Source organism: Ixodes scapularis, unplaced genomic scaffold, assembly GCF_016920785.2.
Source record: "Ixodes scapularis isolate PalLabHiFi unplaced genomic scaffold, ASM1692078v2 PGA_scaffold13__105_contigs__length_92229423, whole genome shotgun sequence".
Lineage (NCBI taxonomy): Eukaryota > Metazoa > Arthropoda > Arachnida > Ixodida > Ixodidae > Ixodes > Ixodes scapularis.
Window position 1 is genome coordinate 86,076,752 of NW_024609839.1, and position 23,969 is coordinate 86,100,720.

Sequence of the window (23,969 nt, forward strand, 5' to 3'; positions counted from 1 at the left end):
TCTTAGAGGCTGTCTTTGAGGTTGTTCTAGATGTCGTCCTCGACGCCATCCTCGACGTTGCCTAGGACGACCTCAAGGACAACCTCTAGGGTGATCTCATGGATGACAAAGATTTAGTGTCGTCCTCTAGGACGACGCTAAACAGTGAGTTTCCCCGCTAAATTTGGCAGAAATTTTTTTGTCACAACCTATGCACCAATTCAGTTTGCCCGCTAAATTTGACGGTGTGCAATGATCAATGCTATCGCATTCATAGATAATCACCCCTGTGGCTTCTAAAAACGTGTTTATTTATTTATTTACCCTTAAGGCCACATGGCATTACTTCTCGGGATTGGTACATATAAAGTAAAGAAGATGGAGGCAAAACCAAAAGTAAGAAAGGGCATTTTTGACAGCAGTTGGGTCACAGATGCTTGCATTTTGGCGGGGGAGGTGGTTCCACTCTTCAGAAGTGCAAGTGAGAAACAAATAAAAGAATGCATTCGTATTAGCATGGTAAAACATCAACCGTCTCGTAGCTTTGAAGGTACAAGCTGCGGCAATACGAGCTGGCCCAGTGGTGATTGGGCCGGGCCGGCGCAAGAGCCACGCAAAGAACCTCGGGTAGATTAAGATGTTAAAACGGGGGTTGAAATTGACACACATTTCCTACTATCTCAGTGTGGCAGTTGATTTCATACCTCAGCATGCCAAAGGCACCACAAGTGGCTTTTAACCCCTTTTAAGGGTGTAAGCACTCAACTTTGCCAGCTCATACCGACACTGGAAGTACCTCCAGAACAGGTATTCCATTGAGAATTAAGTATGCCCACCAGCAGAAACCAAAAGAATGAAAGCGGCATGACAGGGGCGTGGTTTGACCTGTGTGCAACTTTGGGGGCTTGCTGCTGCGGTGCGTCCGTGGCCTCGCAGGGCAGGTCAGGTGGCGGCGCACCATGGGTGTGCTTCACGACGGGGGCCTGACCGGGCACCAGATGGGTGATCTTGACCGGCTTGCGCCCCTCCTCTGTGAAGATCTCCCGGAACTGGTTCAGGTATCTGCAAGGGGGCGACATCTCAACCTTCTCAACCGGGGCCTCCGTGATTGGCACGTCTTTAGACTTCATTCTAACGCAACTTGGCCTAGAGCATACGCTAAGGCCCCTTCGAGCGAGTCGGAACGATTGAGGCGAAGCATGTGACTGCCATTATCAATGGTACTGGGGCAAGAGCGTATCCTAAAAAGTTTGAGAAGAGGGGAAAGAGGAACTCCCCTCTTACTTGAACCTTCTTTAGTCTGTCCCAGATGTCGCTTTTCTTCCCCTAGGAGATTAGCTCGCCACTCAATATTCATACAAAAGTGGCCGACCTCTCTCCCATACCCATGGCTTTGACGGCACTGCATGCAACTAGCGAGGTAGAGTATAGCAGGCATTCACTAGTGGCCATATTTGTGCGCCTGGCTGCTGAGCGCGTGCTCATGGCGAGCTTCCACAGTTCTTTTGCAACATGCATTCCGCAGCATCAAGATTGCCGGTCTTAGCAGGCTGTTAATGTGAGCTCGTTCTGAACGTGCGCTCTAAACATAGCCCTCAAATATGGCACCCAGTGAATACCCCCTGTATCGTAAAATCCCGAGCAAGCACACATTCACAATTTGGAGATAATCATGTAACCCCGGGGATGGGCGGAGCACCCGTAGCCGTAGCCTTTGCTGTTTGCCAAGGTATGGTGAGATGGAGCATAGTCCTGATACGTGCACACCGTCGGCACTTGCCAACGGCAAATGTTTTTCAAAATTCAGAGCAGGGTTCTAAAACACAATCTATGATACGAGAGGTATACTGCGTCGAATGTTTGCGAGGTGGAATTCGACCTATAACCGTCTTCCTTGGAGAAAACCACTTCTCACTTTTCTGCTACAATATAATGTTTGAAAAGTGTTTAGCTTTATGAGGCGATCTCTAAGAGGGACGAACTCCGATATCCGTGCCAACGTTTATAAAACTCTAGTGCGCCCGACATTGGAGTATGCATCGATAATATGGGACCCCTACGCACAAACTCAAATAGATAAAGTGGAGCGCATTCAAAGGCTAGCAGCCAGGTTTATCTTTTCTAAATACGATAGACATGAGTCTGTTTCGGCATTGTTGAGGGAAGCCCAATTATCGTCCTTAGCGTCAAGACGAAGAATTGCGCGGCTGAAGTTTTTTTATTTGTTGTATTTTAAATATCTTCGTATTGACACGCAAACTTATATCAGATCTCCTGGAAGACGGTCTCGACGACTAAACAATGAATGGTCAGTTGACCCATTTATGCCCAATATTGACATTTTTAAATATTCGTTTCTTGTGAAAACAATAGAAGAATGGAACAGATTACCCCCAAGTGTTTTTTCGGACGTCACGTCTGTTGAAGAATTTGAAGAAAAGTTGATGAACTGGTTTACTGACGAGTAGTTGCACCTGTGAGAATGATTGTTCTATGTATAATTTCTTGTGTCACCTGTATTTTGTTTGATATATTACTGTATCCACTCCTGCTATAACCCGCAAGGGTTGGCAGTATTTGAAATAAATAAATAAATAAATAAATAATAGCTCCCCACAATTAGCAGTGGTCGAAAAACAGTGTCCTCCCATTTCGAAGGTCCAAACCTGGATCGCTGTAAAGCCCATCAAATATGCTAAGGTGGACACCTTTTTAACCTGACTGACAAGTAAAGAAATGCAGGGCTCATGCTCCTTACTTCGTTCGTCAACATTGGCTAATGCCACGATCCCATTGGCTGAAGAGTAATAATAAGATGCTCAGGATGTGCTCTGCCCTGTGCTTGTCAAGTTGTCAGCTGACTATAATTTTTTTGGCACGCCTAATGCTCCTAAATCACATCCCTCGTTGGCAAACACAACCAACTACAAGGCAGCCTATTGATTGACCATCGGTCAAATGAGACTGACCTGTTCACATTATCTTGACTGCCAAGATTGAACCTGTAGGAAAAGGGGGGGAAAGAAAAACAATCTTCACACTCTTTTCACGTATCGTGCCACATTAAAACAAGCATTCTGATTTTGTAGAAGTCGCATGCAACACCATACTTCGTTCACGTAACAACAAAGGCGACAAGGGCGAGTATGCCTCTGAAACGTGCCTTTATAGGGTGTGCACTGGTTACGGAAAGCACGTTCCAAAACTGCAATCTTGTACCTGTAGTTTTTGTTGCCCTGTAAACTGAAGGGTGAATGGAATGTAGTCACTGACCAAGCTTAAAAATAAACACTGCGCATAAATTTTCAGATAGGCAGTCGAACTACTGCAATATGTGCATGTCCAATTTGCATGTCCACCAATTTGGGTCGCAGCAATCTTACCACTTTTGCTGCCATATATATATTTATTAATGCGTTAGCATTAGTGCCCTGGTAGATGCGCTGCCCTTGGACTGGTTTGGAGCACACATACATGAAGTTTGCAATGTCAATGGGAACGGCAGGGCGTTTCTTTCCGATGTTCGGCATCCGGCACGCGCTCGGTGCCTTCCGCCGCGCATGCCGGCTCGAGGATCACGAGACGCCGAAGCACCATAGAGGGTGGGAAGCTCGCTCCGGAGGCGGGACGACCGAAACTCGTCCCCGCCGTTGTTATTGGTTTGTCGGAGGAGTGCGCGGGGAAGAGGGGGTACGCACTCGCAGCTGGTGCCCCGGCTGTGGCCGTCGCGGTCGACATAGAGCTTGCCGAAGAACTGCTCGTCGGTGGGCCTCTGCAGGATGGTGACCTGGGTGAGCTTGCCCGATGCCTGCTCGGTCTCCAGCAGGTACTCTTGCACCACCACGGGCGTCGGGTCCGACGTGGGCTCGGGGCGCTCCCGCACGCTCGCCAGCCTCTCCACCTGGGCAGGTCGAGAATGGTCGGTGCGCGAGAGCCCGACGAACTGTTGCGTCTAGGAAGCGTTGTCTCGAAAGTGGTACCATACACGTGCTTTGGATGAATACACTAGCATCACGCATAAGAGGCCTCTGAAATGGTGGATATAGAGTGGAGCGTAAAACTTTGGCCAGAGTTTTGGGTCTTGGTTAGTTTATTCCTAACCGGATGGATCTCTGTCGAAGATGTTTACATTTAAAGGCGCGTAAAAAAACGGGTTGCTCCACCATGGATTGGGTGATCCGAGGACTAGCGTGCGAGCGAATCTGCGGGATCCTTAGCAAAGCTGGGCGCTTAGCAGTAACATACTTTAAGAAAACTCTAAAGTTGGACCGACAAAGGTGCCGAGAACTCCCGGGGGGAGAGGCACCCACCTCGATCTTTTGCGGCACCGGCATGGTGGCCCTCTTCTGTTTCCAGACGTCCGCCTGAAACGAGAGAAGACACGCAATGCCACACGCTTGCAGTATAAAGTAACCTAAGTCAAGCATTCGTTAGAGGCAGAGCAATACATGAAAATCTCGACGGGCAGCCGAGGCCACTGTACGTGGCCGGACACGAATGCGGCAATGTAGCCTCCTCCGGCAAACCCCATAAGTGACCACCGCATGAGGGCAAAGCCACCCGGGAGAGGCACTCACCTTGGTCTGTTTCAGAATAAGAAAAGAGGACTAAGTTCCACCAACAAAGCCCTGCACTCTTTCCACTTTAGCAGAGCTAATGCTGGAATGAGGAAACCACAAACCACAGCAAGCAGAGAGCTTTGTGGGAGGAACTTGTCCCGCTATTCTTAACTTGCAGCAGACGGTATTCGCAGGGAGCCCCGAAAATGCGGTTTGTGCGTCCTACCTGCTTGTTTGAAGAGGACGCAGTGGCCCTGAGAGGCACCCTCTTGCGGTACTGGCTGATGAAGTCGTGCGCCCTCAGGCAGGCCGGGGCGGCGCACCGCTCCAGCTTGCGGCGCCGGTTTAGCGCCACCTGGCCCTGCCGCCGGGCCATCCTGTCAGCGAGGGACAGGACCAACGAAAGCTGAACATTCAACTGCTTTTGCTACACTGTGGGAGGAGTGAAAAAATGAGCAAATCGGACAATAATGTTCAGGCAGCGTGAGGACTACTTAAAATCAACAGGCAGGCTAGTTGGTTACGGATAATGAATAAAGGGTGCCGTTTTCACCCACAATGTGCAAAGAAGTTAAAGCGATAGCTTTAGCACGTTCGCACAATGTGGGCAAGATGGTGTCGGCACATACCTGAGCACCCTGAATATGCTACACGACACCATTTTGCCCACACTGCACAAAGGTGCCAGAGCTATCGTTCTTACTTCTTCGCACATTGAAGTGAAAACCTGCGCCGACCCAAGCGAAGGCGCATGTTTTTCCGGTGTTGATGAGAGGTGAGGATAGGGGTTAATGCTGACGTTCGGCAATGAGCGGAGAGGGGGATGGATGCATTCAGAAAAACGAGGCAAAGCTCTATGGGGAAGAGGGTGCAAGGCGACTAGTTCTGGCAGAACACATTTTGTGTTTCGAGTTGTGTTCAAGAAGTAGAGATGTTATAGTGAAATCGAATGTGGTGGAAGTTTCTAAAGCCCTATAACGTTACGTGTGGCAACTGGATACTGCAAAGGTGGGATTTCGTATAACGCGAGTATTGTTTGAATATGCCCTTGTTGAAGTTATTGTTAGCAGACGACACTTCATCGTGTCGCACCGTTATTGGCGGGTCGTAGGGGCTCTCCTCTCTTCGCGCAGTGCAGCCAATGAGAACACCCAACTTCTCTTTCCTCGTGTCATGAGGGGAGAGAAGGAGTTTTCCACATCCGCAGCGACGACAGACAACAAACGCCGACACCGAAATCCCTACAAAGTGTCACCGGTAAAAATATTGCTTTAAGAAACGCGACGCAAAAGACAAGGACTTGTAGGAGTATGGCACTTGTCCTGTGTAGTTTTTCTACCAGTCCTTGCCTTGCGTGCTGTGTTTTTTGTTTCGTTAAGCGTAAGGTTGGCCTGCCAGTGTAGACGAGAAATTGTTGTTATACATCGTTGTTATACATGACTGTTATACACCAGCGCAGCCCACCGACATCACGGCATCGCGGTCGCGCTGCTGTCGGCACTTTGCATGCGCCGACGTTTCATCTCATGCGAACCTGGTTTCTACGCAAGCCTAGTGCCCACACCTGGTGTGAAAAACATGTGGGCTTGGTACTAAACAGTGTGTTGATGTCACTAAAAGCTTAAGATACATAAGGCATGGCAAGTTTTGAGCATCTCATTACTGCTCCGAAACCAATGAGGTTGTGGCACTAGCCGATAAGAATGCCGAAGGACAAATCGTGAATGGAGAAGTATAAGCGTAATAAGCCATTTTTCTTTGTGGTCTACAACGATTCACAATGCTTTCGTAAACGCTCCAAAAAAGGTTGCACAGCAAAAAAAAAAATTTCCCAAACCCTCTGTGCGGCATTTTAATTTTTGGTGTTTTCCTCTCCCACTGGAATCTCCTCGCTTCTTTGGCGATGACGTAGTAGGCACAGATATTTAGAAACTTTGTAAGCTAGGTACATTTCTACAACATTCAATAACGGCATTCGTGAATCATACTTTTTGATGCAATTGCAAATGCCCTACATCTTTTCTTTCGAAATTTAAAAAAGTGGAACCCACAAGCATCAGTGACAACATGGGCCGTTGCCCCTTGCCGTCTCCTCGCCTTTTATCCATTCTCGCAACATGGCGGCGCACGGTAACCGCTAGAACCCCCGATCAACTCGGCGCAAAAGAGCTGCGCGCGCGTGATCTTCGAGAGGATTGCGGAGAGGGGGAAGAACAGGGTACTTCCGGTCCTGAGACGGGAGAAAAAAGTAAGGAGAGCACGGCTATGGTCTTGACGTCACTGCCATGCGAGAGAGCTGCGAATTTGGCATTTAGATATTTTTTTATTTCTTTACAAATACATACTTTCCTAGCTTCAAATTTTGATGGGGATGTCTCGGCATGGTTTTCAGTCGTCGGGTACAATAAAAAAAAATGTTGATTTTGAGCTGCCAGTGCCCCTTTCTCTCAGTGACCATAGCCTGGAGTATTTAATGTGCATCACGCGGGAGCGATGCACAATCGCATGCTGGTAATGCCCTAGCTGAGATGCGAGAGGACAGGGGCAGGAATCAAATCTAGGATCGCTGGGCTCGGAAACGCGAGTGTTCACTTAAAGCGCTCCGAGCGGTAGCATGCCAACATGCTTGGCCGCCGTGCACCTCGGCACACGCGAGGCACCGGCGGTCGTGGAGCTTCTGACAATGGCTAGGATATATGCACGCAAGTTTCGCTGGGAGCATGGGAATCTTCCACAACTGCGAGTTTGCAAGAAATGACCTGCACGTCATTACTTTACTCTGTTTCACACTAAGTCCAACCCAATTAAGCGGCACCAAAAGTGCATCGTCATGACGCTCGTCGTGACCATTGCATTCGGTGAATTGCCCATAATCCTGCGCATTTTGTCCGCGTGCTATTAGTTTAGTCGGTGACAACAGACGCACAAAGACGACGGGCGCCGTGACGATGCGCTTTTGGCGCCGCGTGATTGGCCCCACCGCAGTGGTTCTCAAATGGGGGCCCCCGAAGGCCTTCTTATGGTCCCCGATGCCCTCAACCGTTGGTCAAGCCGAGCAATAAAAACATTATTTTATTACGGATGCTGGCTGTCCCACAAACAGAGACCGAATCATGAGTGCCAAGTGAGTAACGGTCGATTAATCTCCATTTCAGAGCTTCGAGCTCGCGCGCGTTTAGTTTTCTTTGATTTTTCTTTTGTTAATGTAATCATTTAATACACCCTCCCATCACTTCGCCTATCCAGAAAGGGGCCCCTAATCATCGGTGGCCGAGAAACGCCGTCCCGTCGGATCATAGTGTCAAATGCGCTCGGACTGGTGCAAAACAAAATTATGGATATCGAACTGGAGAAGAATGCTCCAGTGGGGCAGTGTCGGCCGACCTGTGCACGGCGTGCGAGCTGAGGCGCCCCTTGCGGTGCTGCATCCAGTTGGAGAGCACGGCCACGCCGACGGACGGCTCGAGGCACAGGGGCTCGGAGGTGGCCAGCACGAGGGCCGCCTCCAGGGACACCCGGTCCTCCAGGCTCCAGCCCTGGCCGTCCTGGCACACCAGCAGGCCCACGTCGCACAGCACCGACTGCACAGGGCAGCCACAAGACGACGTGCACCCTCGAGGCTGGTTCGCACATTTGTGTCCGATTGTGATTGACTGCGTTTGACGGACTGCTTATGACGAGGGAACACACTGGCACCACCAATTGGCTTGCCCTGGAAATGCATCCAGTCTGCCTTTATAACTGAAGCCGAAGATCTTGCAGTACTTGCGAGATCACACGCCGGTTGCCTAGAGGGCACAAGTTGTGTCCCATTTCAGGTGGAAAAAAATTTACTTTTACACAAATTGGAGGTGTATGTGTGAGTTGACACCAGGTGCCACAGATTATTCGGAGTCGTGTCCACATACCTGGTGTTGGTCGTCTTACCTGGGTGGTGGGCTTCAGGAGCACGTGGTGGCAGGCGTGGGTGCCCAGGCTCGACGAACACCTTCGGTGGTCGCGCACCTCGACTATCACGCAGCCGCTGTAGAACACCGGGGCCTGCGCAGCGTGGCACCCTCGCGACGCCCGTCCCGCGACACCACCGTGGATCATCGCACTCACCTGAGATCGCTCCAGAAGGTCCACCAGAACTGGAGCAAGCTGCAACGGGCAGAACAGTATGGGAGCTTGTTTAGCCTCGTCGGTTCTTTTACTACTTTGTTCAGATAGTATGTGAAGTGTGCCTTTAACGTAAGGTTCAATAACGTAAAACAAAACCAGTGTGCAAACATCAAAACCAAGTGTGCAACGGTCGAGCATTTAATTGTGTTGTATGTTTGTTTAGACCGCGGGAAGTTAGCCTTAGCATCAGTGGTTGTCTAGTTTATTTGCTGTAATTGAGAATTCAGTCAGTGCAGTACCACCGCTAGCCTGAGGTCTTTACCTTGCATCACTCAGTAGTGATACAGAACCGCATGCCTGTATGATGCTCGTCCAGATGGGAATTGAACCCACGATCCCTGGGTTCTGCAGCACAAACTTTCGCTTTACGTGCTCAGAGCTGCAGTGCGTTCACACACCCAGCCACTGACGTCCCCACAACTTCAACTGTGGAACAAGGTTGTGCCATCCTGTAACGGTGGCCTCAAATAAAACTATCATCCGAATCACTAGATCCCATCACAAGAGGTATCTGTTCTTATCTGCATACCCTTAGGAGAAGTGTAGTTGCATTGGAGTTTCACTAACTGTGGGTGACCCCAGAATCATGTCTTTCTGTTCTTATCTGCATACCCTTAGGTGAAGTGTAGTTGCATTGGAGTTTCGCTAACTGTGGGCGACCACAAAAGCATGCCTTTGAGAGAAACTACACCTGACTCTATGTCTCGGAACAGACCTCACTTTATCTGCTAAATTCTACCATTCTTTGTTTGAATGTCGCCGGGTAAAGCAACCTGACCCTTTGCCCGACAACACCGACAGTTTACCGGCTAGCAGACTCACCTCCTCATTGTCGATGTAGCGTAGCAACTCATCTTCCTGGAGAGAAAGAGAGAGTGCAGAAGGCATTAGGATGGGAACTACTACCCCCAGGGACACTCCTCACCTCGTAGGGCAGCCGCACGGTCTCTGTCTCAGTGCCTGTCCTGGTCTTGAGCATGAGGGAGTAGCCCTCGTTGCCCGGGTACAGGTTCAGCACCAGGCAGTTGAGCTTCTCTTTGGAGACAAGCTTGCTGAGGAGGTGGGAACCGCTGTACAGGCTCTGCATCAGGAAGGCAAGCGACGCCCGAAGCAGCCGTCTTGAATTTGTTTTTGCGGTCGGCTGGGCAGTATTTTTATTGTGCAATCGTTTCCACTGTTGTTCTTTTCTTTTAGCGGAGGTGGCGCCCTCTGTCGGAGAGTTTGTTTGAAGATTTCCGGGTAGGAAACTTGAGGGAAGAAAAGATGCCAGTAGGAAGGAGAGGGGAGAAGCTTCTTTGCGCTAACTTGAGGGTGAAAGATAAGCCAGAACAGGCACAAAAGCGATGTCTCGAGAGCTAAATCTAGGTCACCGTAGCTCAATACAGCTAAGAGGATCAAGCGTCCTTATTTAAGGATAATGTATGTTATCGCTCATGCAACACCCACGCAGCCTCATACTGAAAAACCCTCAAACCGGAAATGGGTGGATTAGCAGACAGTTGTTTATGATCCCCGTCGTTGCTGTTTGTAAGTCTCTGGACCATCTGCTGTTTCACTGCTGTTCGCTACGACTCTAGAAAGATCATAGTTTGGAAAGCACCACTGCGGCTATTTTTTATCAGCGTCTCAGCTGAGTGTCAAAGATTCCTATTCCTACTAAACTGAAACGAATGAGGTTGCAATCGGTTTGACGAAGAATCCTGCAATTAGACGATGCCCCCTTACCTTATTCCGTGGGTTGAAACTGCACTCCGACAGGAAGAGGTCGGTGAGCCTCTGCTGCAACGACGGGCTGGGATCGAAGAAGACGCCGTGCTAAGTCGCAGCGGACAGAGATGGACGTAGGCAAACTTGGGCAGGTGATCGGGGCGACTCACCATTTCTCTTTGCGCTGGTCGCGGCACAGTTTGCCCGGCTGCTGCCTCGCCGTCTGGATCAGGTGCTGCGAGAACGATCCCAAATCACTTTCTGATCGACGGCGGAAAAAAAAAAAAAAGAAATCGAAGAAAGACTTACATTGGCCTGCTGCAAGCAGGCAGCGAGCGCGTTCGTCGACATCTGGGCCGGAGGACAGCGATCACATCAAGCTGCATCTGCCAAAGACAACATCGTTGACGTGTCCGGTGGATCACGATCCGTTGGGATTGATTTTGAAAACCGATCGGCCCAATGCTGTCACGGAGCAGTTTTAAAAAGGCTCACCTGGAGATTTGTTTACCCACAGAGTACAGGCCGCGGTCAGAAACGTCATCGGCGGGCTGACGCCTTCCGCACATTGCTTGTACGTGTTGTTGCCGCTGATGTTTTACTCCGTGCGGCCGTAGGATAAGCGGGAGCCGTACAAACGGTAAAAGTATCCGCACATCTTTTTTTTCAGCGATTCCTTCACTTGCTTCTTCGCTTTCCTGGCCGATCAACAGGAACTACGGCATTGCGGCTGCTACAAAATACAGTCGTACTGGAAAACGTTGTCAGACCATAAACTAGATAACCCGCTAAAACACGTATGTAAACTTTCCGCCTGCTGAAGAATACAAACGACTAATGTTACTAAAAATATAAACACTACATAATATAAAATAGATATGAGCAATAATACTTACTTTGTTACATATTTGAGTTTTAGCGCATGTAAAGTTGTGAAAAGTTGGCGGAGGCCAAAAGCGGCGGCGCCGATTCTGCAGCCCGCCAACGCTGGACCTTTCCTTTTCCGGCTTGACATCTTCAGCCGAAACAACGGTGAGTGCTGGGTTTTCTAATCCAATCTAAATCCTGTGAAATACGCTATTAATTACGTTAACTACCCATTGCAAGGTAAACACTGAACAGTAGAGATGATGCCACAAGGTGTATTACCAGTCAATATTAGTCGTTCGAAGTATTTTTGGCCTCCGATGTTGGCCGTGCCTGAGGCATCCCCGAAAGGTGTTCGTGTCGGGCTCTTTGCAAGTCGTCGCAGAAAGTTTTCTTTTTCCAGAGATGGCGAAAATCAAAGGCGAGGGCAAGCGTGAGAAGCGTGGCAAGTCAACACTGAACGAGGTGGTCACCCGGGAATACTCGATCCACCTGCACAAGAGGCTGCATGGCGTCGGCTTCAAGCGGCGGGCTCCCCGTGCCATCAAGGAGATCAAGAAGTTCGCCGAGAAGCAGATGGGCACTTCCGACGTGCGGATAGACACCAGGCTAAACAAGTATATCTGGTCCAAAGGAATCAGGTTAGCTTCTCCAAGATACACTGGCTATATTGTTATATTGTCTGCTTGACATCGGTGCACCAGTCAAAGTTGCTGTAATCGACCATGTTTTTTTTTTTTTTTTGCTCTTTTTTTGTGTGAAATTATATTAGCTATGATATTGCTACAGGTAGGTTCATGGACTAGTTGTCTGCATAACCATCCTAGGTAGGTATTTTGTGGTACTTAAAGGGGCGGTGCAATGATTTTAACACTGAACGAATGTGCAGCTTGTATTTTTTATATTGTTTACTTCGGCATAAGTAAGAGAAAAAGTGCCACCATACCCCAAAATACCTATATTTCGCTGCGTAATCGTAAAATAAAAAACGCGTTTTTTCCCAACCTGCGGCCACATGGTGGCCGCAAATGGAACCTGTGGTGTGACGTCATTCGGAGTGGTTTTTGTAAGTGATAGTGTTAGGCAATGGTAAGCTTGATTTAAGGTTAAGTTTAAAAAATCTTGTTGTTTAGGCATGCAGAAACGCTTCAAAAGCCTAATATTGCCGCTAAAAGGGTATGAATTATTTGTGGCGCCATCTACCGCAAGTCAACAAAACCTGCCATCGCCGTCATCCGTCAACGCCCGAGGCGCCTACGGCGGCTACACCAGCAACCCGGACGTTTTGTCTTTCCCTCGCTCGACGGAGTGCGTTGGTCGTGGTCTGTAGTATCGTGGTATCGTTACTGTTCCTGGTGTCTCGACTTCGACTGCCCGCCGCGTCGCAAGCATCTTGCGCTCGACGTTGTTCAGGCCGTCCGCCCATGCCGCCATGTTGGTCGGAAATCGGCGGGAGAGCGGCGAGCCTGGCGAGCCGGCGAGCGCTGGGGAAACGGAAGCCAGAAGCACCCAACCGGAAACCAACGCCACTCCGAATGACGTCACAGGCGAAGCTGGTGCCGCTTCAATGTTGAGTTGAGGGGTGCCAGAGATACCAATTTCTTTTATTTTTTTTAATGAAAACTAGGGCAAGCAGGAAAGAATAGTTTTCGGTCCTTCGTTTTATATGTGGCCGGGATCAATTCCCGCAATTAATTAGCCAAAGTCCGCAAATTGTTGCACCGCCCCTTTAAAGTAAATGGTGCGTCACATTGCTGTTCAATTCTGTAAAGAAGCAACTTGAAGTAGAACCACTTCTCCAACTTTTGAATCCTGTAGTACTGCCTCAAGCATGATACTTAAAGTGATTGGTGCCTCACATTACTGTTCAAATCTCTGTGTGTAAAAAAGCGACTTGAAGTCAGACCTGTTTTCCAACATTTCAATCCTGCCTCAAGCATTGGCGCACATTTTTCAGGCTGCCACGGCAGCTAAAAGCCACCGTTTGTAAAATCCTCAAGCTCCAAGGAGCATGTTATACTCTGCTTCATTGGTTCTAAAATGGGGGTCCGCCGCCCCTTTGGGGCCCTGAAGACCTTGGTGTCCCCTGAGCCCTTGATCGTCAGTGAAGCCCGTCTCAAGAAGCTAAATAGACCAAACCATGTGTGCCGAGTGAGTAGGGTTGATTATTCCCTATTTTGGAGCATCAAACTTGGTTTGCAAGCATTTATTTAGTTTTCTTCATTTACTCTTTTCTATTTGTCCCCCTTCCTCCCAGTTAAAGGCCCCCCCCCCCCCCTCCCTCCCTCCCTCCCTCCTTCCCTCCCTCCAATCACTTCCACCAATCCAGATGAGGTCCCCAGAGCATTGGTGGTTGAGAACCACTGCTCCACTCTGTTCCCGCATACCTTGGCAAACGGTATCTTTAATATCAAGGGACATTGCTTTGTCAGGCGTTGGAACACTTACGGTTCTGTGTGGTAGGAGAGAGTGTGCGTTTTTTCTAATTAAGTGAAAAACGTTTTTCGTGCATCATCCATTCCGGCTTTGGCCCTAAAAAGGCTGCAGTATTGATATAAAAAAAAATCGATGGACCCAGCAAGGCATGTGACAGTGTACTGTTGTAGCACACTTTTGTGGAGAGCTGTTCCATGGCTCCCGTTTGGCCGGAGAAGCCGTAGCATTCACTCCTTGCCTAGTTGTGCGGAGGTGGAGTCTAGTAGTAGTTCCACATGCTGTAAATGCCTGTTTAAAAGTAACATTGAAGTAAATGACAAAAACAAGGCATTGGGGAATTCATCTCCAAAGTGCAATTGGTTTTACTTTTAAGAAATCACTGCTGCAGATGCCAGCATGTGCAGTGCATGTAACTGCAAAGTCAGCACGCTCCTTGGTGCTTAAGTATTTTTACAAATGATCTAATGACTATAGTATGAGCCACGATAATATGTTAGAAGAATGCCTTGAGAGTGGCAAATATATATAGGCTTCACATTTTCGGTTTCTATTTAAAATTTGGCGTACTTCGGCGTTTATTTCAAAAATTCAAATTTTCGGCGTATATTTATGTTTGCAAAAGTTTATTGGCTTTTTTCAGTGAGTATAAAATAAACACCAACGGACACCGTATCAGATTATTGTTGTAGCTCTGATATTCTTGATCACTCAAAGAATAACAGCACAGATACATTGAACAATGAATGGACACTTTGTTTTGCAAGCTTTTTTCAGTGAATATAAAATAAACACCAACGGACACCGGATCAGATTATCGTTGTAGCTCTGATAATATTGATCGCTCAAAGAATAACGGCACAGATACATTGAAAAATAAACGGACACTTTATATGGCAAATGTGTGGAACTGTAAACGAAACAAGAACAGAAAACAGAAGAACAAACAAGTCAGATATGAAACCTATGCCCAAGATCATGGAACTTCTCCTTCTGTATATCAGGATTACGTGATCTTATTATAGTACACACACATATACTTTCTCAAATTCTCCTCGTTGATCTGCGCACACTTTCTTTCCTGTTAATATGACACTGAACTTCAAAAATGCCCTCTCAACGCTGACACTGGCAGGCCGAAGAGATGAAGCGCTGCCCGAGCCAAAATCGGCCAATCAACCAAACGCGAGCGCCAAAAGAGACACGGTGTGACGTTTTGAAGCACAACACAACATGCAGAGCTTGCATTAAGTCAGTCTTCCTTACAAGAAGTTTGAAAACACGCTCGTACATGGCGGGCATTTCGGACTTCACGTTCCAATCGATGATGCGCACATTAAACCAAAACATTGTGATGGCACCCGTGTATCCCATACATTCGTACACGTTTCGATAGACACTGTCGTAGCCTTAGTTGCTTTTGCGCCATAAAACCTCAATCTACTACTCCACTTTTTCGCCCCGGCTCTGCGGTACGACGGGAAGGTCAAAGTGACCTTTTCCGGTTATAACTGAATTTTATAAAATGAATTTGACATACTTTTATTGGTTTTTATCAGTTTAAACCAAAAAATCTGAACCCTAAATATATATTACGAGGGGGGTCAATGTGCCCAAAAAATTTTTAACATTTCCCCTACGCACCTGAGACACCCGGGGGCACTGATCACTGTGTTTCCCGGGACACCCTCTTGGGCGGTGCCACATCAGTGTATACAGTCCAGACGATAACTACCCGAACGCCCCAGCAATGCACGGACTTTGGGATTTAACGTCTGTGCACACGCTCTTCTGAATGCTTGAGGCACTCTGTTGCCTCCCCCCCTAGTGCAACAATCTTTCCGGGATGTGACTCTGCATGTTATATCACCGAGATGAAGCGCTGGCCTGCAGATTCCAAAATGGTGAATTCGAATCCCAGCCGAGGTGCCTGCAATCGGACGGAGGCTCATTGCGGAGAAGACGCCGTGTGACAGATTTTGGTTGCACGTTTAAGATCACTAGGGGCCAGCATTGATCCTCTGTCCTTCACTGGGGCGTGCCGATTCCCTTTGTTGGTTTGGCATGTGAAACCACCAAATTTGACTTCTCAAGGGGGATGGGGGCAGGCATTATGTTCTTAAAGGGACACTGACAGGGTATTTATGCTCGCCGAGGTTTTTAGTTGTACGTGATATATGAGAGCTCAACTACCCAGAACACAATTTGCGGCTCGAAATTCGGTTTCTTTCCGCCCAAAAACCGCCGGTCAAGAACTGGCCGGTTCGAGTCTCGCTCACTCTCTTTTTCGCGGTCACGGGCCGTTTTCTAAGGTATCGATGCGACCACCAAATTTATTCAAAGTCGTGGGTCACTGAAGTCACACACTCAATATTAAAAACAGAAACAAATATGAAACCCATTTTTTGTGGCTTCTAAAAAGCTGTAAATATGTTGATTGAAAAAAAAAAGTTCCACAGACAACCGGAAGCATTCTGTGCGTTCGTCGTTTCGCGTATCGTGGGACTTGCGGGGACGGCGATGGCAGCGGACGACGGGCGTGGGACCTCTATTTCAGAACTGTCGTTCGCGGTACCGGCGAATTCTGTCTACCGTTAAAAAGAGAAATTTGGGACTGATCAAAAGAATTGGTATTCATCCCGTACGACACGCCCGGCCACCAAGCCGATTTGCACGAAGACGTCGCCGAGCCGTCGCTCCCTTCTCGTGGCTGACGACATCGCTCGCGCAAACGTCAAGCACGACGTGTCTACTTTGAGTTGAATATGCACGCGTGCGATTTCTTTACTAGGTGCGAATGTCCCCAAAGCGTGTTGCTTCCCGACTTCGACCGGGGAGTGCTTTTGCTAGAGAAAAATCGACAGCAAGCTTTCCAACTTACAGTTTACCGGCTGAATTATTACTAAGGAAAGAGATCCACCACTAACGAGATGCCCCAGTAGCTCAGTGGGAAAGATATCCGGTTCGCACGCGGTAGGAGTGGGTTCGATCCCTCGTGAAACTTTATTTTTTTTTTTTTCAAACATTTTCCTATGTTTAAATATCTTTTTCTTTTTTTACAATCATCACTGAAGAAACAAACAAAGAAATAACAAACAAATGTTGTGGACGATACTTTGCTGAGTTAAATGGTATGGGATTTCCGTTTCGACATCTGCGAACTCGATGTAATCACTTTCCACAAAATGCAAGGAGCATATAAATCAGGTAGCGTCCGCTTTCCGAGGTGCCCGTATATGTTCTACAGGAATTGCAGCCAGCCATTGGTCCCGATCCCGTTGATCTTTCGGAAACTCTGTCGCACAATGCCCCTTTTTTACGGATGCAGGACATGTGAGCCAGCTCTTCACGCAACATCTTGGGTGTATTCTTTTCGGAGCCGATCACGGAAATTCACCACGGGCACTCACTACTCATCTCCAACTCCTCAATGTACAAAACAACTCATCTTGGAGTACAGAACAACGAGCGGAACAAACATAACTGCAAAAGGATCGCACGGCGAGCAGTTCCCGCAAGCCGCATTGCTCGCCGCGTGTCGTGTCGTCTGCTACGGAGAGGAGAAAAAAGAAACTAAAAAACGCACGGTCGGGTGTAGCCACGTGACTTCCGCCACTCACTCCCTTCTCTCCACTTCTCCGACCTCCGTCGGGTTTCGGTTTCGGTTTCGAGCAGTTGCGTCTTTTGGCTTTATTAAAAAAATACGCTTCTCTGTTGCAAAATATTAATTGGGTAGTCCTCCGACACCATAATGAAGTGCCTGGCAAAAAATAAAAAAAATTTTTTTGGGGGCGTCAGTGTCCCTTTAAGCAATGAGTTCTGCGAAGCAGAGTAGCTGAGGACAGGGTTTTGGTTTGAGTCAGTTGACAGTCTTTTCACATGCAACCGTAGTCTCGCCTACATGTCTGTCGAGGCATGGTACCCCTGCCTCTGTTATGCCGTAGCAGACTTGTGCCTATCTCAAATACTCTAATCAAGATACTGTATTTCAAATACTTTTTGAAGCATCTTGGTATCTTGGAAATACTTTTGATCGAGAGTATTTGATACGGTGTTTTGATTACATTTCTGAGTATCTTGTTCTCATTATCTCAAATACATTTTTGACATTCCGCTATTTTCCGAGTTTTTCGTTGTGAATTGGCATGGGCGTGGCACGAGCAAACGGGAACATTGTTTCGAGCTACGAGACCCTGTTGCTAGCTCAGGTAAGCTAGGGTGACTTAGATTGAGCTCATGAAAATATCGCTTTTGTGCCGATTGTGACCCATATTGCACCCCGAAGTTCGTACAGTGAAGGTTTTCCCATTGTCTTCCCAAAGGCGCCTTTTCTTTCCCAGAATTTCTCCCAAAAAATCCTCAAACAAAAGGGGTGGTTTAATGAAAGTAAAGATTGCCACACTGAGGTGCAACATCGAACGCGAAACAACCCACAACAGCAATGCAGACTTCAGTGCCAAGAAAATAACAGAGAAGAAAATGAGAAATGCGCACGAAAAGAATACTTTTTTTTTGTTTGTATCCCTGTACTTTGCTACAAGAAAAAAAATTTTTTTTTTTTCAGTTGCATTTATTGTTTTTGCGAACACTGTCGGTAAGCGAACATTGATAAACAGAGGACACGACAGAAAACATACTACAATCAGGATGACCTCTCAAAATGCCAACAAAGCATCTCCCAAGATTGATTGCCTTTCTGAACGCAACCTTCTTGAAGAAGGCACGGCCAGTGCTGTGGCTATTATGTGGACTCTTTGTTATCCATTCACTCATTTACGTATCCCGAGCTCGTTTATAGTCAACTCCCCATATAGGGAATATGGATTGTAGTTAAACGATCTGTGATATTCAATGATGTCATTATAGCTGAAATTACTTTTTTTTTTTACCCAGAAATGTTTTGTAACATGTATCAGTGATATCCTGCTCCTTATAGTTAAACTGCATAGAATAACCCCACAATGTTTTTTTTTTTTTTTTGCAATTTTGTGGTGTTGCGTACTAATAAACCATTCTGGTAAAATCAGATTTGCGCAGCTGTATGTCACTGGCGTCGACACAAATTACGCAATGCGGAAGTATCTTCAAAAGCAATTTAATTACTTTTCTAATATTTGTGCTCTACTCAAGATACTTTACAGTGAAAGTAACTTGAGTAGTATTTTAAATACTTTATGAAGCAAGTATCAATAGCTAAACTGAAATACTTTTATCGAGTATTTTGTCCAACACTGTGTCATGGGTGCCTGTAGGCCTGCACTGGCAAGGTGACCCTACAAGTGGTTTGATGGTTGGTCATAATTAGTGGAAGTCAATCTTGCCACTTATTTGATGCTGAAAAAATATGCATACCTTGATTTGAGACTGCTTTCATGACAGGAAAGTTTGACTAGCAGTGTGTTCTTTTTTTTTTTTTTTTTTGTTTAGGTGACAATAGAGTTTTCCAACTATTGTTGGAAAACTATTGGTGACAAAGAGTTTTCCCAGCGAGAAGCGTTTTATAAACGCTTCTTTTGCTGGGAAAAGGGCAAAAAGCTCCTTCCTTTGTTCAGGAGTGTCCCAATGCGGTGCATGATGTCCAGAAAGAAGCAGCAGGAGAGGGGCCGGTTGGTAATGGCCTCTCGAGTTGACACTGGTGTCGGTCAACTCAAGCTAATCCTTCGTTAAAGGCCACATCATCCCTTGCCTCTGGCAAGGCTCAGAACCACCAGGCGACCACGCTCAAGGCTGTGCACCTGTGGTGGTCGGACTGGGCGGGTGAAAACTGTCTCCCGGGGCCTTTCACAACGGCGCTAAACACACCAGTCAGAGGCACCATACTAAAACAGCATTGTGCTGCATCCATTATTTTCAGGTGCTTCTGATTTGCGGTGCGCAGCATAATTGTGGAGACGTCCAGTGCACCTGTCAGCTTCCCAATCACAGCAGATGCAATGTCAATTAGCCTCATCCTGCAGAGTTGGAAGACGAGGTCTGCCACTCACCGTGGACGCTTATAATATGCCCACCCGCATATTAATCGGCCCCGTGCTTTTCAGCTGCCGATCTTGGGAAATGAGCTCTACTAATATTTGCGTAAATATGGTACTTAGCTTTTCTTGGGGTAGATGCGCAGTCTTTCTCGTAGGTGCCTACGCTTCGGCAGACTCTTCTAACTGCTGCAGTGGGTACTCTATGGTGCTTCGGTGCCAATCGGGCAGCGATGCTTTTCTGCGTGTTTGAGTTGCAGTTCCTGCGACGGAGCGGTAACAAAAACGATGCTGCTCGTGTTGCAAAACTACCCCGAGTGGGGCGGTGCTGCCCCACTCGGAAACGGAATCATTGTACCAGAAGTGTTTCTGCACGTGTAGGCTGGTACTGATCTGTTTGGTTTCCACGTCCCCTGGGGGTGTAGGCTGATAACCGATCTGTTCCGCGTCCTCTAGCCCATTGTGGCTAATTGTGCTCATTCTGCAGGAACGTGCCCTTCCGCGTGCGGGTGAGGCTGGCCCGCCGCCGCAACGAGGACGAGGACTCTCCCAACCAGCTGTACACCCTGGTCACCTACGTGCCCGTGGAGTCCTTCAAAAGTGCGTCCCTCCCCTCTTGTCTTCTTTCGGTAGCTGTCTTGGAATGTCCCGTCTGACCTCTCTATTCTTTCTGGGTGATGCGAGAGCTCCGCGCGTAGAATCACGCGGCACTGCCGAATCGTGGAAATTCCCCGTGTTGGGGGGGAAAAACATGGCTTGAGGGGAGACTTAAGGGGGCACTTTTAAATCTGAAGATTTGATTTGTTTGTGTCCGATTTCCCTATTAAAAATGGGATCTTGCGACATGCCTGTTTTTCTTAAATTTGGCGTAGAAACCAGAGGGCACCATCGGACGTGCGACAGTCAATCGCGAGCAATCGCTTTGTGTGCAACAAGGGGGCCGGCCAATGACGGACAAATGTTCTAAATGTGTGGCATTTGTGCTCGGGAAGCGATTGCTTGCGATTGGCTGTCGCACATCCAATGGTGCTCTATGGTCTTTGCACCAAAACATGGAAAAACTCCAGTGTGTCTTTGATCCTGTTTTAATGGTAAAATTTGGACAATTATTAATCTAATATTTTTCTTTCTTTCTTTTTTTTTGGTAGTATGTAGTTTGTAGGTTGAGTTATCGCCATAACTAGACGATTTTAGAAACCTCTTCAGTTTCCCTTTTATTTAGATGCTCGTAAAATATAGGAAATATTTTTGCTCCCGTGAGAAATGCAGTCTTGACTGTTTGCTCCTCCCGAGTTCAGCTTGAAATCCGGTCAGTAGAGTCCTCTATGTTTGTTAACAATGCTGGAAAGCTCCCACTTTAGCTAAAACTTTCGTTAATATACATGTTTTCAGTGTTTGTTCAGCATTACAGGGACTCTGCAAAAACAGTTATTATCCCTTTTTTTTTTACCTTTAAATATTTTACTAGTATTCAAGTTTGAAGTAACGCAAATGTTTTGCAAGCAGGAAGAGACCTTATCATAACATAGTTTTTTTTTTTTATTAAATAAAATATTTGCGATAGAATTCTTCGTAAGTTCTTACACCCCCTTCTATTAGGCAGCCTGTGAATGGTCGTGATTTTTTTTTCTTCCTCAATTTTCTTAATTGCAACACTGCTGTGGGGCCGTTTTAAAAAAAGGCTGATGCTGGCAGCCAAAGGGGTATGGCATACAAAGTTTGGGTGGGACAGGCTTCACTGCTTCCGGATGAGCTGATCAGGGAAGATGTTTGTGTGGTCTCTGCTTTTGCGCTTTGAGGTCGAAACTGGGAATCATAACGCGACTTTGAATGTTAACACCTCCCATCACCTGTCTTGGCATCTCGTCCCTGTCATCAGCAGGCTGAGGCAGCTTTGGCTTGTTGCAGCAGTAGACCTTTTGCTAAATTACCCAAGCATCAAGAAGAATGCTGGGAATGTAGGTACATGCGCTTGCCTTCCCTGCATTAAAAGAAATCGAAGTAAACAATGAAAAAGGCTTTGACGTAAGCACAAGTGTCATTTGTTTTAGATGTATGCTTTAGAGCAGCCAGCACTTGCAGCTACCCTGGCAGTAGGCCCCTCGGTGTTTGGGTAATTTACAGTGAGGGAAGCGCTGCGCCGAAGTTTGCCATAAACGAAAGTCTGCTACATATTTTTACCAAAATGACATTGTTGCTAAGAATTGCGCTGCACCTTTACGAATATGGGCAAAGCAAAGGAAGTATTATTGGTTGACTCTAGAGAAGTAGGAGGAAAGGAAAATGGTACAAAAGTATTTCAGAGCATCTCTACTTACCTCATGGTTTGTTTTATCTTGGGTCAGAGTGCAGTCAAACGCTCGAAACACAACCGCACACATACTAAAAGCCCAAGTCACGGGACATTCGCTGCACTTGATTTGTTTAGTCCATGCAAGACCATGCGCAGGAAGATGGACGAATGCCATTGACACGGGTTGGTCCCATTGCTCAGCCGTTGCTTGTAGCAACGGTTGCGCTTTAAATTAAAGTAACACAAAGTATTGGTCACTCGTCAACCGCGCTGGTTGATTGATGCGCTAGCAGGTTGATCGCAGACACTGTCTAGATTTCTGGAGGATGTTGAGATGTGAGGAGCGAAAAGTTGTGAAAAAAACATCGCAAATTGTAGGAGGGCGGCTTCTGTGATAAGACAGAACCGGAGTCTTTGGTGTTTGCGCGCGTGTCGAGCTCACCTCTTTTCATCAGAAACATGGGTGCACACCTGGGTTAGCGCGATGGGCTTAGTAATTATGCTCAATACTATTCCAGACCTACTTTTTTTTTTTTTTTTGCCTTGGTGCTAAGTTTATTTTTAAAATTAAAAATGTCAAGAAAAAAATGTGGGTCAATATTTATTTGATTAAATGGTAGTCAAGGTTGTTTCCCTGCAGCTGTTGATGGAAAGTAGTACAGCGAACTTGGACATCACTCTGGTTCCAACGCCACTGAGGAGCAGTGTCACGTGCACAGGTGTAGATTTCCATAATATTTGGGGGTGGTTGTTTTAGCAGTTAATAGTATTAAAGTCTTGAGTTTGGTAGGTTCATAAAACTTGGGAGATGCTTTTTTATTGATAGTTGAGCTGGTTTTTGCAAACTCTTTACAGAATTTGCATATACAGTCTAAATAATTTACGGGTGTCAGTGCGGGGGGGCGGGGGGGGGGGGGGGGGGAGGAGCCATCCTAGCTGAAGTGTTTCGCTACGATTCATGTTTCATAAACTTTTTAGTACCCATTGTAAATGAAACCTTCTTTTACTAGAGCCTCATTTCTAGAAAGAATGCTCCGTGTTCCTTTGTCGTCTTATATATTCCCATCGCAAAAGGTGATAAGTAATATGCTACAGTATCAAAAAGGAACCTTCAGTTCAGGTGAACTCATTTAGCAATGCAATCACTTTTTTTTTTTTTTTTTTCAATTGATGTGCTAACTGGTGTTTGCATCTGCTCCAAATCAATGTTTTGCCTGCTGCAGAAACTGCTAGAAAAGGTCGAATGCCGCTTCCATCATTGAATTTAGCCAAATGTGTATTAGGCACGTCATTCCCGTGGCTTCGGGGCACTGAGAGAGGGCAAGTGGGAGCCTTACTAGATTTTCTTAACTTTGGTGTTTCTTCTGTTTGCAGAGCTCCAGACGGTGAATGTCGAGTCCAGTGACAACTGAGGAGGTGACTAATAAAAAAAAGTGTACATTACGACGCGTGTCTCTTGTCTGCTTCGCGCGACGTAAATCCAGCGCGTAGCACAGCTGGAGCCATCCTCCGCGTGTAGAAACAGAAAGTGCAGAAAGGATCTAGGGACATTGTTCCCTAGGGGGCCGCTGCGGGGAGGAGGAAGTCTCGCGAAACTGGGCCACAACTACCGCGAATCTGGCGGACGTCGGTCGTGACTCACGGGAGGCTGTCTCACGATTTGCGACCAAATCGGAGCTCTGGTAATTGTCCCCCGTTGGTCTTTTTCAGTGGGCCAGAGTCGGTCGTCACTGTTTGCTTCGGGACCCTTTCAATTCTAACCCAAGAGGTAAATACAGATGCACGGTACCCTTTCGAAGTAAAAAGCGAATAAACTCTTGAGGCCGTCGCCCACTATAAAGCTAGTTTACGAAGCAAAATGTGCAATCTCCATAAATACGGGTGTATTGGTTCGTGTTTATTTGGTACATCCACTCTCGCTGTCGGGTTCGCATTCAATGTCCCGTAGTTTGCGCTTCCGGAACTTGGACGCCAAGAGAATTGCTTCCGCCTCGCGCG

At 47.2% G+C, this 23,969-nt stretch overlaps 2 protein-coding genes across 2 annotated transcripts in view; one reads left to right on the forward strand and one right to left on the reverse strand.

The window, feature by feature from the left end:
* The window catches only part of LOC8026407 (transcription factor SPT20 homolog), a 22,587-nt gene extending 11,415 nt beyond the window's left edge, over positions 1 to 11,172 (reverse strand). The window contains exons 1-14 of the mRNA XM_029991502.4: positions 10,905 to 11,172; positions 10,719 to 10,795; positions 10,580 to 10,644; positions 10,428 to 10,494; positions 9,628 to 9,783; positions 9,525 to 9,560; positions 8,643 to 8,681; positions 8,466 to 8,579; positions 7,923 to 8,119; positions 4,765 to 4,915; positions 4,290 to 4,343; positions 3,678 to 3,880; positions 2,949 to 2,981; positions 865 to 1,041 (exon numbers count right to left, since the gene is read on the reverse strand). Coding sequence (XP_029847362.2) covers positions 865 to 1,041; positions 2,949 to 2,981; positions 3,678 to 3,880; positions 4,290 to 4,343; positions 4,765 to 4,915; positions 7,923 to 8,119; positions 8,466 to 8,579; positions 8,643 to 8,681; positions 9,525 to 9,560; positions 9,628 to 9,783; positions 10,428 to 10,494; positions 10,580 to 10,644; positions 10,719 to 10,760 — 1,334 coding nt within the window. The 5' untranslated portion in view covers positions 10,761 to 10,795; positions 10,905 to 11,172. The remainder of the gene's footprint in view (positions 1 to 864; positions 1,042 to 2,948; positions 2,982 to 3,677; positions 3,881 to 4,289; positions 4,344 to 4,764; positions 4,916 to 7,922; positions 8,120 to 8,465; positions 8,580 to 8,642; positions 8,682 to 9,524; positions 9,561 to 9,627; positions 9,784 to 10,427; positions 10,495 to 10,579; positions 10,645 to 10,718; positions 10,796 to 10,904) is intronic.
* A 159-nt stretch (positions 11,173 to 11,331) lies between these two features.
* On the forward strand, positions 11,332 to 23,417 carry LOC8026406 (60S ribosomal protein L31). The gene is made up of 4 exons (XM_002403538.4): positions 11,332 to 11,441; positions 11,680 to 11,917; positions 20,166 to 20,278; positions 23,346 to 23,417. Exons 2-4 carry the CDS (start codon positions 11,682 to 11,684, stop codon positions 23,381 to 23,383), a joined length of 387 nt encoding a protein of 128 aa, XP_002403582.1. The 5' UTR covers positions 11,332 to 11,441; positions 11,680 to 11,681; the 3' UTR covers positions 23,384 to 23,417.
* The last annotated feature ends 552 nt before the right edge of the window (positions 23,418 to 23,969 follow it).

What these genes read in the sequence shown, in the direction of transcription:
- LOC8026406 (XM_002403538.4), top strand. Translation starts at nt 11,682, where the DNA reads ATGGCGAAAATCAAAGGCGAGGGCAAGCGTGAGAAGCGTGGCAAGTCA. An exon ending in ATCTGGTCCAAAGGAATCAG is followed by an intron (nt 11,918 to 20,165) that starts GTTAGCTTCTCC and finishes CTCATTCTGCAG; the next exon opens with GAACGTGCCCTTCCGCGTGC. An exon ending in GCCCGTGGAGTCCTTCAAAA is followed by an intron (nt 20,279 to 23,345) that starts GTGCGTCCCTCC and finishes TTCTGTTTGCAG; the next exon opens with AGCTCCAGACGGTGAATGTC.